This window comes from Schistocerca serialis, chromosome 2, assembly GCF_023864345.2.
Source record: "Schistocerca serialis cubense isolate TAMUIC-IGC-003099 chromosome 2, iqSchSeri2.2, whole genome shotgun sequence".
In the NCBI taxonomy this organism is placed as follows: Eukaryota; Metazoa; Arthropoda; class Insecta; order Orthoptera; family Acrididae; genus Schistocerca; species Schistocerca serialis.
Genome location: NC_064639.1, coordinates 194,551,548 through 194,564,980, shown reverse-complemented (window position 1 = coordinate 194,564,980; position 13,433 = coordinate 194,551,548). Strand labels below are relative to the sequence as shown.

At 38.8% G+C, this 13,433-nt stretch overlaps 1 protein-coding gene across 1 annotated transcript in view; it reads left to right on the top strand.

The window, feature by feature from the left end:
• The window catches only part of LOC126456929 (uncharacterized), a 274,891-nt gene that overhangs the window by 251,683 nt on the left and 9,775 nt on the right, over positions 1 to 13,433 (top strand). Inside the window, exon 23 of the mRNA XM_050092863.1 lies at positions 9,519 to 9,750. Within this exon, the coding sequence (XP_049948820.1) occupies positions 9,519 to 9,750 (232 nt within the window). The remainder of the gene's footprint in view (positions 1 to 9,518; positions 9,751 to 13,433) is intronic.

Below are 13,433 nucleotides of genomic sequence, written 5' to 3'. Positions count from 1 at the left end.
ATTAGTGTCAGTGGTGTTGAGAAACAGCTGAAATTGTTAAATGTGAACACAGATTCAGGGCCCGATGGTAATCCTGTCAAATTCTGTGCTGAATTTGTGGCTGAGTTAGCCACTCTTCTGACTATAGTCTATCGTAGATCTCTCGAACAGAAAACCTTTCCCAGTTCTTGAAAAAAGCACAGGTCACACCTGCCTACAAGAACAGTAGTAGAAGTGCAGTTACAACATGCAAAGGAGGAACTAGATAGGTTGAGGAGGGTGAAGTTTGGTGGGGAGTGGGAAGTGGCAGTTGGCAAGAAGGCAGCTAGGAGGAGGAGGAGGTATTCAGACAGTTATACTTTGCGCATATGCAATAGATTTGACCAACTGTCTGAGTTGAGTGGATAGGAGCCTCTTGCAGCTGTAGATGTAGGGAACATGCAACAGACCTCAGCAGTTAGGCCGCCTAGTTTAGTATAAACACTATCGTTTATATTGATTTGTATCCTAGTTTTTACAATAAGGAGTGCATGTAGTGCAATAAAGATTGGCAATAATTGGAAAGTGACACAACATTTGTTTTCTTTAGCTTTCTAAGGAACCAGGCATATATGAAACTGTAGATTGGAGGACATTTTATTTAAGATTCTTTTGTAACATACACATATTTCACTGGACTTGGTGAATGGCTGTTTAGTAAGACAGACCTGTACAAGCCTGTGCTACATTCTCTCATTCGTCATAATACTGTTTGTCCATTTTCTGGCACTAAATAGCTAATTTTAGTGAACTAAAGACTACCAGTGAATAAAATGAGGGCATTCTATATTTTTCGCTGCTGCTGTGAAATATATATGTATGGCCAGGTGGCATTCCTAATTGTTATATCGGACCCATTGAAAAATACAGCTTTCTTACTGGTGTACCTCTATTCATTGCTTGCAACCACCGTATCTGATCATTTAACTTGTACTACAAATGCCATCCAGCTGCAAGTTAGATTAACTTTCTAGCTGGTCTGCCGCCTTTATGTTAACACTCCACTGGCAATGTAGTGCTGTGCAGCAGGTATGGAACAGCCATGTTTGCCACCAACTTTCAGGGATGATACAAGGATTTAAACTGTGTGCTTTTCATCATTTGTGTACATTTTACCAACTGTGTGTATTTTGTTGACTGCATTTTGATCAAGGTATGTATACTTGGGTGTCTCTATTATACTTTGACTTCATAAAATGTAACTTGGCAATTTTATAGCAAGTTCCAGAAGATATGTGGAATATTGTATATTTTATATATCCGTCATATGAGCTGCAGTCCCCCCCTCCCCCCTGATTGCTTTCCCCTTAGATCAGATAATGGCAGTATAAGACTGTTGAAACCGCTCATGTTCAGCAATAAATGTGTGTACACTGCGATCGTGTCAGTTTGGAGCAGATGATTTACATGTCAATTCTGTGAATATTATTGTTGATTAAATTGTACTTCAATAAACATTTCTTCTGTTTTTTCACGGAATATCTTGTTTTTCTGTATTTCCATAAAGTTGGTTTGTATACTCACTCTTATCCTACTAATGGGGTAAGACCGGGTGATATGACTTTGTCTGTAAATGAACTCCTTATTGAGAAGGTAACGAAGCTATGACTTCTCAGGAATATTATACTGTACCCAATTAAATTAGGTTAGTTGCAAAGTCAAACAGAAAGGAGGAGGTTCTGCTGCTAGGTAGTCCGTACGGTGGAGGTGTGGGCCAGCAGTTGTAGGAAGTGTTGGGGAGTGAGTACCAGGTCACCAGCTTTGTGAAGCCTAGTGCGGTATTGGCTCAGGTGGCTGACAGCATAAGGGAGCTATGTAGGAATTCTACAAAGGAGGATCAGGTAGTGATAGTGGGCGGAGCAGGGAACAATCTCGATAGGGACAGGGAATATGATGTAGGTGGTGACCTGGTAAAGATAGCTACTCAAACTGGTGGCACTAATGTGCATTTCATGCAAGTGTTTCAGCATCATGATCGGCCTGGTTTTGATGTGGCTGTAAGGCGTGTTAACATGGGTCTGGATAGGGTGCTGATGGCAGAGGGCATGGGTCACATTTCAGTGGTGCCAGTTGGGTCTATCAGCATATCAGGTTTCACTAGGCATGGCCTGCACCTCAATAGGTATGGGAATGAGAGGCTGGAAAAAGTTTATAGGTGACAGTGTAGTGGGTGGTGGTGGGATCACTCATGGAAAAATTCCTGTAGTAGTTGGTGTTAGATGTGCACCTTTATTTAGATTGAATACCTGCTTAAAGGAAGTCCCTCTAACTAAGGGCTCACCTTCAGATGATGTCATGTTTCCAAGTAGAAAAGGAATTAGCATATTTCATCAAAATATAAGAGGTATTAGAGATAAAGTTAGTGAATTGCTTACAAATGTTGACTCTGAAATTATTGGTATGTTGGAGCACCACTTAAATAATTTGACAATTCATTAGCTGACTGTTTTCCAAGGTGTTCCTTGTGGGGTGGGGGAGTGGCTGTGTACGTAAAAAACAGTATTCCATTTGAGTCCATAGATCTATAACGGCACTGCACTGAACGGATATTTGAATGTTGTGCAGGGGCAGTTGAATTTACTGAACTAAACTTCTAATTGCTGTTGTTTATAGGTCCCCTAACTCAGACTTCTGAGCATTTCTGCTCAAACTAGAGATGGCTCTTGATTCACTTTGTAGGAAGTACCAGAAATTAGTTATATGTGGTGACTTCAATATGTTGTTGTTGTTGTTGTTGTTGTTGTTGTTGTCTTCAGTCCTGAGACTGGTTTGATGCAGCTCTCCATGCTACTGTATCCTGTGCAAGCTTCTTCATCTCCCAGTACTTACTGCAACCTACATCCTTCTGAATCTGCTTAGCGTATTCATCTCTTGGTCTCCCTCTACGATATTTACCCTCCACACTGCCCTCCAATGCTAAATTTGTGATCCCTTGATGCCTCAGAACATGTCCTACCAACGGGTCCCTTCTTCTTGTCAAGTTGTGCCACAAACTCCTCTTCTCCCCAATTCTATTCAATACCTCCTCATTAGTTATGTGATCTACCCATCTAATCTTCAGCATTCTTCTGTAGCACCACATTTCGAAAGCTTCTATTCTCTTCTTGTCTAAACTATTTAACGTCCACGTTTCACTTCCATACATGGCTACACTCCATACAAATACTTTCAGAAACGACTTCCTAACACTTAAATCTATACTCGATGTTAACAAATTTCTTTTCTTCAGAAACGCTTTCCTTCCCATTGCCAGTCTACATTTCATATCCTCTCTACTTTGACCATCATCAGTTATTTTGCTCCCCAAATAGCAAAACTCCTTTACTTCTATTAGTGTCTCATTTCCTAATCTAATTCCCTCAGCATCACCCGACTTAATTCGACTACATTCCATTATCCTCGTTTTGCTTTTGTTGATGTTCATCTCATATCCTCCTTTCAAGACACTGTCCATTCCGTTCAACTGCTCTTCCAAGTCCTTTGCTGTCTCTGACAGAATTACAATGTCATCGGCGAACCTCAACGTTTTTATTTCTTCTCCATGGATTTTAATACCTACTCCGAATTTTTCTTTTGTTTCCTTCACTGCTTGCTCAATATACAGATTGAATAACATCGGGGAGAGGCTACAACCCTGTCTCACTCCCTTCCCAACCGCTGCTTCCCTTTCATGCCTCTCGATTCTTATAACTGCCGTCTGGTTTCTGTACAAATTGTAAATAGCCTTTTGCTCCCTGTATTTTACCCCTGCCCCCTTTAGAATTTGAAAGAGAGTATTCCAGTCAACATTGTCAAAAGCTTTCTCTAAGTCTACAAATGCTAGAAATGTAGGTTTGCCTTTCCTTAATCTATTTTCTAAGATAAGTCGTAGGGTCAGTATTGCCTCACGTGTTCCAATATTTCTGCGGAATCCAAACTGATCTTCGCTGAGGTCGGCTTCTACCAGTTTTTCCATTCGCCTGTAAAGAATTCGCGTTAGTATTTTGCAGCTGTGACTTATTAAACTGATAGTTCGATAATTTTCACATCTGTCAACACCTGCTTTCTTTGGGATTGGAATTATTTTAAATTTTGTATATGTTGGTAAATCACCTAAACTCATACGATCGGATACAGACAGTGTTTTTTCCAACTAGGGTGCAGGGGAACAGTAGCACAGCCATAGACAATATTTTTATTCATTCTTCATTACTAGATGGGCATTCTGATAGTAAAAGCATGAATGGCCTTTCAGACCATGGTGCACAAATGTTAACACTAAAAGGCTTGTGTACTCAAACAAGTGTCACGTGTAATTACAAACTATGTAGGGGGCAGTAAATCCAAAAGCAATAGAGAGTTTTTTAAACCTTGTCAAGGAATAAGAGTGGCAGTTTGTTTATAGTGCCAATAGTATAGATGATAAATATAATGCTTTCCTTGACACATTTCTTACGCTTTTTGGGAGTTGCTTTCCATTAGAATGTTCTAAATGGGGTACTAGCTGTAATAGGCAGCTTGGGTGGCTGACTAGTGGGATAAGGATCTCGTGTAGAACAAAGTGGGAATTTATAAAAATGTTAGAAGTAGTCACAATCAATCTGCAGTAGCCCATTACAAACAGTATTGTAAGATGCTGAAAATGTTATTAGGAAGGTAATGAGCATGTGGTATGCAAATAGAATAGCTAAATCACAGTATAAAATTAAAACCATATGGTCAGTTGTGAAGAAAGTGTCTGGTCAGCAGCTCGAGGTCAACGTTACAAAGTCAGTTCGCAATAAAATTATTTATGTTACTGATAAATCAGATATATGTACAGTATTTAACAATAATTTTCTGAGCATTGCTGGTGAATTAAATAAGAATTTAGTTCCTACAGGGAATCATATAACTTTCTTGGCAAATGCCTTTCCGAGATTGATTTCTGAAATACTCCCCTGTGATACAGACAAGAGGGAGATTGAGTCAATAATTAAATCACTGAAGACTAAGGACTCTCATCGTTATGATGGAGTGTCTAGCAGAATATTAAAGTACTGTGCTGCACATGATAGCCCAGTATTTAGCCATATTTGTAATTTTTCCTTTAGGAATGTTTAGTTTCCTGAGTGATTAAAGTACACAGTAATGAAAACATTTTATAAAAAAGGAGAAAGGGATAATGTAGATAATTTTAGACCTATTTCTATGCCATCAGTGTCTGCAAAAGTTATTGAAAAGGCTGTGTATGTAAGGATAATTGATCATTTTGTATCAGATAATTTGCTATCAAATGTACAGTTCGGCTTTAGAAGTCGCTTAACAACTGAAAATGCTACATTCGCTTTTCTCTGTGAGGTACTGGATGGGTTAAACAAAAGGTTTCAAAGGCCTGACGTATTTTTTGATTTAACTAAGGTGTTTGTGTTGATCACAAAATATTTCTCCAGAAGTTGGACCATTACGGAATATCGGAAGTAACTCACAATTAGTTCACCTCTTACTTTCACAACAGATAGCAAAATGTCATTATTAACAATGTTGAGAACAGCTGTGATGTGGAGTCTGAGTGGGGTACGGTCAAGTGGGGGGTGCCCCAGGGATCAGTTTTGGGGCCACTCCTGTTCTTTATTTATATAAGTGATATGCTCTCTATTAACTCAGTTTTTACAGTTTCTAACACACAATTCAACAAAACTTGACTTTTTTTTCACAGAATGAGCATATGATTAGTGAAACTGAATAATTCAAATTTCTAGGTGTTCAGATACATAGTAAACTGTCGTGAAGTCCACGTTCAAAATTTTGTTGAAAGACTTAATGCTGCCAATTTTACTATTCGAACAGTATCTGAAGGGAGTGATAGTTAGACACAAAAACTAGTCTACTTTGCTTATTTTTGTTTGCTTATGTTGTATGGTATTATATTTTCGGGTAACTCTTCCCATTCTAAAAGGATATTTTTGGCTCAGAAACGTGCAGTTCGGGCAATAGGTGGTGTAAGTTCACAAACCTCTCTTTGACACCTGTTCACAAGTCTGGATATTTTGACATTGGTCTCTCTCTCTCTCTCTCTCTCTCTCTCTCTCTCTCTCTCTCTCTCATATATATATATGCGTGATTATAATAGAGGGAAACATTCCATGTAGGAAAAATATATCTAAAAACAAAGATGATGTGACTTACCAAATGAAAGTGCTGGCAGGTCGACAGACACACAAACAAACACACATACACACAAAATTCAAGCTTTCGCAACAAACTGTTGCCTCATCAGGAAAGAGGGAAGGAGAGGGAAAGACGAAAGGATGTGGGTTTTAAGGGAGAGGGTAAGGAGTCATTCCAATCCCAGGAGCGGAAAGACTTACCTTAGGGGGAAAAAAGGACGGGTATACACTCGCACGCGCACACACACACACACATATCCATCCACACATATACAGACACAAGCAGACATATTTGAAGACCAAAGAGTTTGTCTTTAAATATGTCTGCTTGTGTCTGTATATGTGTGGATGGATATGTGTGTGTGTGTGTGTGTGTGTGTGTGTGTGTGTGTGTGTGTGTGCGTGCGCGCGCGCGCGAGTGTATACCCGTCCTTTTTTCCCCCTAAGGTAAGTCTTTCCGCTCCTGGGATTGGAATGACTCCTTACCCTCTCCCTTAAAACCCACATCCTTTCGTCTTTCCCTCTCCTTCCCTCTTTCCTGATGAGGCAACAGTTTGTTGCGAAAGCTTGAATTTTGTGTGTATGTGTGTTTGTTTGTGTGTCTGTCGACCTGCCAGCACTTTCATTTGGTAAGTCACATCATCTTTGTTTTTATATATATATATATATATATATATATATATATATATATATATATATATATATATATATATATATATATATATATATATACCTTACTGTCATTTCTTGTTAACAATATTAGCTTATTCCCAAGAATTAGCAGCTTTCACTCATTTAATACCCAGCAGAAATCTAATCTGTATTTGGATCAGACTTCCTTAACTCTTGTGCAGGAAGGTGTGCAGTATACTGCTGCATCCATTTTCAATAAGCTACCGCTCAAATTAAAAAATCTTGGCGGTAATCCATGCACTTTCAAATCAAAACTGAAGAGTTTCCTCGTGGGTCACTCCTTCTATCCTGTCAAGGAGTCCTTGAACAAGTTAAGCTGATTCTTGTATTGTTGATTGCGTTTACTTAAACTTATGGAGTGCCTTTTTTCGGCTTCATAAAGATTTTATTTTTATCTGTTATTACTTTTACAGTGTAATTTCATGTACTGACACATTCCATGACTTTGGAGATTTGCTCCTCAGTTTGGTCCTACAGAACTTGACATGTAAAAAAAAATAAAAAATAAATAAGTAAATAAAAAATAAAAAAGTTATCTACAAAACTATCGGCCAATATCCTTGGCATCAATTCATTGTAGAATCAAAGAACACATTCTGAGCTCAAACATAATGAGGTACCATGAATAAAATGACCTTGTCATTGCCAACCATTGTGAATTCCTAAAATATCAATCATGTGAAACCAACTCGCACTTTCCTCACATGACATACTAAAAGCTTTGGATCAAGGCAGTCAGATAGCTGCAGTAAGCATTTCACTCAGTACCACAACTACATTTATTGTCAAAAGTAAGATCATATTGGGTATCAAGTGAAATTTGTGACTGGATTGAGGTCGTTTTGGTAGGGAGGACCCAGTATGTTAACTTGGTTGGAGAGTCATCAGATGCAGAAATAACTTCAAGTGTACCCAAGTTAAGTGTGTTGGGACCTTGCTGTTCACACTGTATCCTAAATGACCTTGTAGGCAATATTAAGACTTTCTGCAGATGATGCAGTTGTCTATAATGAAGTACTATCTGAAAGAAGCTGCATAAATATTCAGTCAGATCTTGATTAGTATCCTATGATTATAATATCAATGAGTCACTGTTGGAATTGCCAGCTCATACAAATATGTGAGTGTTAACACTTTGTAGGGGTATGAAATGGAATGATCACATAGGCTCAGTCATGGGTAAAGCATGTGGTAGACATTGGTTTATTAGCAGAATACTGGGGACATGCAATCAGTGTACAAATGAGATTGCTTCCAAATCACTCGTGCAACTGGTTCTAGAATATTGATCAAGTGTGCAGGACCTGTACCAAATAGGACTAACAGGTGGTACTGAACATATACAGAGAAGGGCAGCACGAATGGTCACAGGTTTGTTTGATCCATGGGAGAGTGTCACAGATATACTGAAGAGACTGAACTGGAAAACTCTTGAAGATACATGTAAACTACCCCAAGAAAAATTGGTTAACCATTTCACAGGCCGTGGGGTATATACTTCCCACAAAATGTATTTCCTTACAGTGTTTAAGGGAAGATGTGTTACCACTTCTGTGTACTCCTGGCATCTAGTGGCTGTCAGCTGCACCAGCTTAGTTTCTGTTTGTTGGGAAATATAGCCTTCAGAACTGTGGAAAGTATATATCCCACCAAACAATGGTGTTTTAATGGTTATTGGGAAGTACGGTTACCACCAAAGTAGTTTCTGGGAAGAGCTTGAGAAGTATACATACCGCAAAATTAATCTGTCTATTGTGGTCCTTGGGAAGCGTACTTACAACCAGCTTGGGATGTCCCAAAACTTTTGGGAATACGTCTTACCATCTCTGTCTGTGCTGTCATCTTGTGGTAGTACACTGCACCAGGTGTATGAAAGCTGTTACAACAATCAGTTTCTATTTGTCGTGGGATTAGCTGTTCTCAGAACACATTGTTTCGCTTCTACAATATATATTATTGTGAACTGTATCAGCTCATGCCTTTATTGTGTGATAGTCTGGGATTGTTTTCACATTGTGGTAAGTAAATTTCAATAACAGTAACAAATATTTTTTAAAGAAAGTAGAAGAAAACATAAAATAAAAACAGAAAACACTTTTTGTGATATGGAAATGGGAAATCGATGTACCACCATAGTTTTAATATCTCTGTGGTGTCGTGATGATATACGAACCACCATTGCTTCGGTCCTAAATTGATCACAATTCTGATAGGATAGCAGAAAAACAACCTTCACTGAGTTGCTGCAAAACATGTGCCTACAAAAGGGTTAACCAAGTTCCAAGAATTGGCCTTAAATGATCACTCTTAGGAATATACGACAATCCATATGTATTGCTCACATAGGGATCGTGAGTATAAGATTAGAATAATTACTGCACGCACAGAGGCATTCGAGCAGTCCTTCTTTCCATGCTCCATATGTGAACAGGAAGAAACACCAATAACCGGTACAGTGGGACATATCCTCTGCCATGCACCTCACAGCAGTTTCTAGAGTCTAGATGTAGATGTGGGTATCATACTGGAGTACATCATTTAATATGTACAGACGTCAAGATTATTTCAAGTACCTATTTTTTTATTTTTTATTTTTTTTTTTTTTTTAATTGTAATAAATATTGCCATGTCTCTCTCACACACTTAACACATTTAGTGAGAATTTTTGTTTTATGACAGGTCATTGACAAAGAATCTGACATATGTGAGTAAATTAGAAGTACTTGGAATGAGGTATTCTCTGTACAGCTTCGAGACATGCAACAAGATTGATCTTGTAAGCCGTGTCTGGAGAATGTGTTCTGAAAAATCACTAGGCCTCACTCTGGTTGCTGATCTCTGCCTTGAATATGGCATATTTGAACTCAAATGGTGGGATCCTCTTCTGAAATCAATGGTAAAATTTCACATGGTAAGTAATTTATTGTACTCTATATTTTATTACCAGCATTTCCTGCCTTCCCTTTGTTTCTGAAGTGAGTGTAATTGTTAAGTAGCTTGAACCATTTAATCCATTTAGATAGTTGCATTCAAATTGCCAAAAAGGTCCTTCCCTTGCACATTGTGATGTGACAAAAGACTGAACATAGTGCCCTTGAAATAACTGTATTTTACTATTGTTCACATTTCAACAGACACACACACTAACAAAAATATTATTTGAAAACTGAAAACTTAGCAGTGGTATGGATATTAGTCTAAAGACAAAGGAGGCTAAAATGGAATAAAACAAAGGAGGATAATGACTAGTGCAAGTTCAGACCCGAAGAATGATGAGAACCAAGAACATAACATTGAACAGGTTTTCAGCTGTTGATTTTTGAGAGACTGATGCTATAAGATAAAATGACAGAGTGAAGCAGGCACTCAGGTATATTGGAACAATGATGATTTGAAGCTCTGTTACAAGAAAACTTAAATGCTAACAGAAAGGTGGCTGAAACTTTTCAGATTACAGTAATATTCTGTAACAAAAGTTACACTAATTTTCTGCTGTTGAGACGAGTCATTAATACGTAAGCTGGTTATGATTTCACAGATAACATGCTTCTGCATGAGACGTCCACAATCATTGTGCAAAGGGATTAATTGCATGTGCTTTTGCAAACTTCAAGCTTTTCACAGTGTATGTGTTTTAATAAATCCAGTAATGCCATCTGGTAAATTTGTCAAAAACCTTACCTGAAACCTAATCTGCTGGCTCTCAACAATATAAAACTGCAGTTGCCAATTTAATGTCAATACATTCCCTTATATCACTGTCATAGATAGAATGGATGCCAAAGTCTTCAGTGTGATGGCCAGTATCAAGGCAGTGCTCTACATTTGCTGATTTGCTGAGCTGTTGTATGTGTATGTAATGCTTAAGTTCTTGACCCCCATTATGCAAGTATGAAATGTGTGGAATTTACAACAAAAAATCTACACCTCCTACGACATAAGTCAGATGACATTGTACCCTCACAGCAGGTACTGGTGTTAGTTTTCAACTCCGTTATACCATGTCCTTTTTAAATTATCGTGATCCAAAAGTTTAATTATGAATGTAATGGCATCTGTTGAGAGGCCAGAAAAACCTGTGGTTCCTGAAGAGGGGCAGCAGCCTTTTCAGTAATTACAGGGGCAACAGTCGGGATGATTGACTAATCTGGCCTTGTAACACTAACCAAAACGGCCTTTCTGTGCTGGTACTGCGAATGGCTGAAAGCAAGGGGAAACTGCAGCCGTAATTTTTCCCGAGGGCATGCAGCTGTAAATGATGATGGCGTCCTCTTGGGTAAAATATTCCGGAGGTAAAATAGTCCCCCATTCGGATCTCCAGGCGGGGACTACTCAAGAGGACATCGTTATCAAGAGAAAGAAAACTGGCGTTCTACGGATCGGAGTGTGGAATGTCAGATCCCTTAATCGGGCAGGTAGGGTAGAAAATTTAAAAAGGGAAATGGATAGGTTAAAGTTAGGTATGGTGGGAATTAGTGAAGTTCGGTGGCAGGGAGAACAAGACTTTTGGTCAGGTGAATACAGGGTTATAAATAGAAAATCAAGTAGGGGTAATGCAGGAGTAGGTTTAATAATGAATAAAAAAAAATAGGAGTGTGGGTAAGCTACTACAAACAGCATAGTGAACGCATTATTGTGGCCGAGATAGACACGAAGCCCATGCCTACTACAGTAGTACAAGTTTATATGCCAACTAGCTCTGCAGATGATGAAGAAATTGATGAAATGTATGATGAGATAAAAGAAATTATTCAGGTAGTGAAGGGAGACGAAAATTTAATAGTCATGGGTGACTGGAATTAGAGAGTAGGGAAAGGGAGAGAAGGAAACATAGTAGGTGAATATGGATTGGGGGTAAGAAATGAAAGAGGAAGCCGTCTGGTAGAATTTTGCACAGAGCATAATTTAATCATAGCTAACACCTGGTTCAAGAATTATGAAAGGAGGTTGTATACATGGAAGAATCCTGGAGATACTAGAAGATATCAGATACAGTATATAATGGTAAGACAGAAATTTAGGAACCAGGTTTTAAATTGTAAGACATTTCCAGGGGCAGATGTGGACTCTGACCACAATCTATTGGTTATGAACTGTAGATTAAAACTGAAGAAACTGCAAAAAGGTGGGAATTTAAGAAGATTGGACCTGGATAAACTGACTAAACCAGAGGTTGTACAGAGTTTCAGGGAGAGCATAAGGGAACAATTGACAGGAATGGGGGAAAGAAATACAGTAGAAGAAGAATGGGTAGCTTTGAGAGGTGATGTAGTGAAGGCAGCAGAGGATCAAGTACGTAAAAAGACGAGGGCTAGTAGAAATCCTTGGGTAACAGAAGAAATATTGAATTTAATTGATGAAAGGAGAAAATATAAAAACACAGTAAATGAAGCAGGCAAAAAGGAATACAAACGTCTCAAAAATGAGATCGACAGGAAGTGCAAAATGGCTAAGCAGGGATGGCTAGAGGACAATGGAAAGGATCGAGAGGCTTATCTCACTAGGGTTAAGATAGATACTGCCTACAGGAAAATTAAAGAGACCTTTGGAGAAAAGAGAGCCACTTGTATGAATATCAAGAGCTCAGATGGAAACCCAGTTCTAAGGAAAGAAGGGAAAGTAGAAAGGTGGAAGGAGTATATAGAGGGTCTATACAAGGGCGATGTACTTGAGGACAATATTATGGAAATGGAAGAGGATGTAGATGAAGAGGAAGGGGGAGATATGACACTGCGTGAAGAGTTTGACAGAGCACTGAAAGACCTGAGTCGAAACAAGGCTCCGCGAGTAGACAACATTCCATTGGAACTACTGACGGCCTTGGGAGAGCCAGTCATGACAAAACTCTACCATCTGGTGAGCAAGATGTATGAGACAGGCGAAATACCCTCAGACTTCAAGAAGAATATAATAATTCCAATCCCAAAGAAAGCAGGTGTTGACAGATGTGAAAATTACCGAACTATCAGTTTAATAAGTCACAGCTGTAAAATACTAACATAAATTCTTTACAGACGAATGGAAAAACTAGTAGATGCCGACCTCGGGGAAGATCAATTTGGATTCCGTAGAAACATTGGAACACGTGAGGCAATACTTACCTTACGACTTACCTTAGAAGAAAGATTAAGAACAGGCAAACCTATGTTTCTAGCATTTGTAGACTTAGAGAAAGCGTTTGACAATGTTGACTGGAATACTCTCTTTCAAATTCTAAAGGGGGTAGGGGTAAAATACAGGGAGCAAAAGCCTATTTACAATTTGTCCAGAAACCAGATGGCAGTTAAAAGAGTCGAGGGGCATGAAAGGGAAGCAGTGGTTGGGAAGGGAGTGAGACAGGGTTGTAGCCTCTCCCGGATGTTATTCAATCTGTATATTGAGCAAGCAGTAAAGGAAACAAAAGAAAAATTTGGAGTATGAATTAAAATCCATGGAGAAGAAATAAAAACGTTGAGGTTCGCCGTTGACATTGTAATTCTGTCAGAGACAGCAAAGGACTTGGAAGAGCAGTTGAACAGAATGGACAGGGTCTTGAAAGGAGGATAATGGAATGTAGTCGAATTAAGTCGGGTGATGCTAAGGGAATTAGATTAG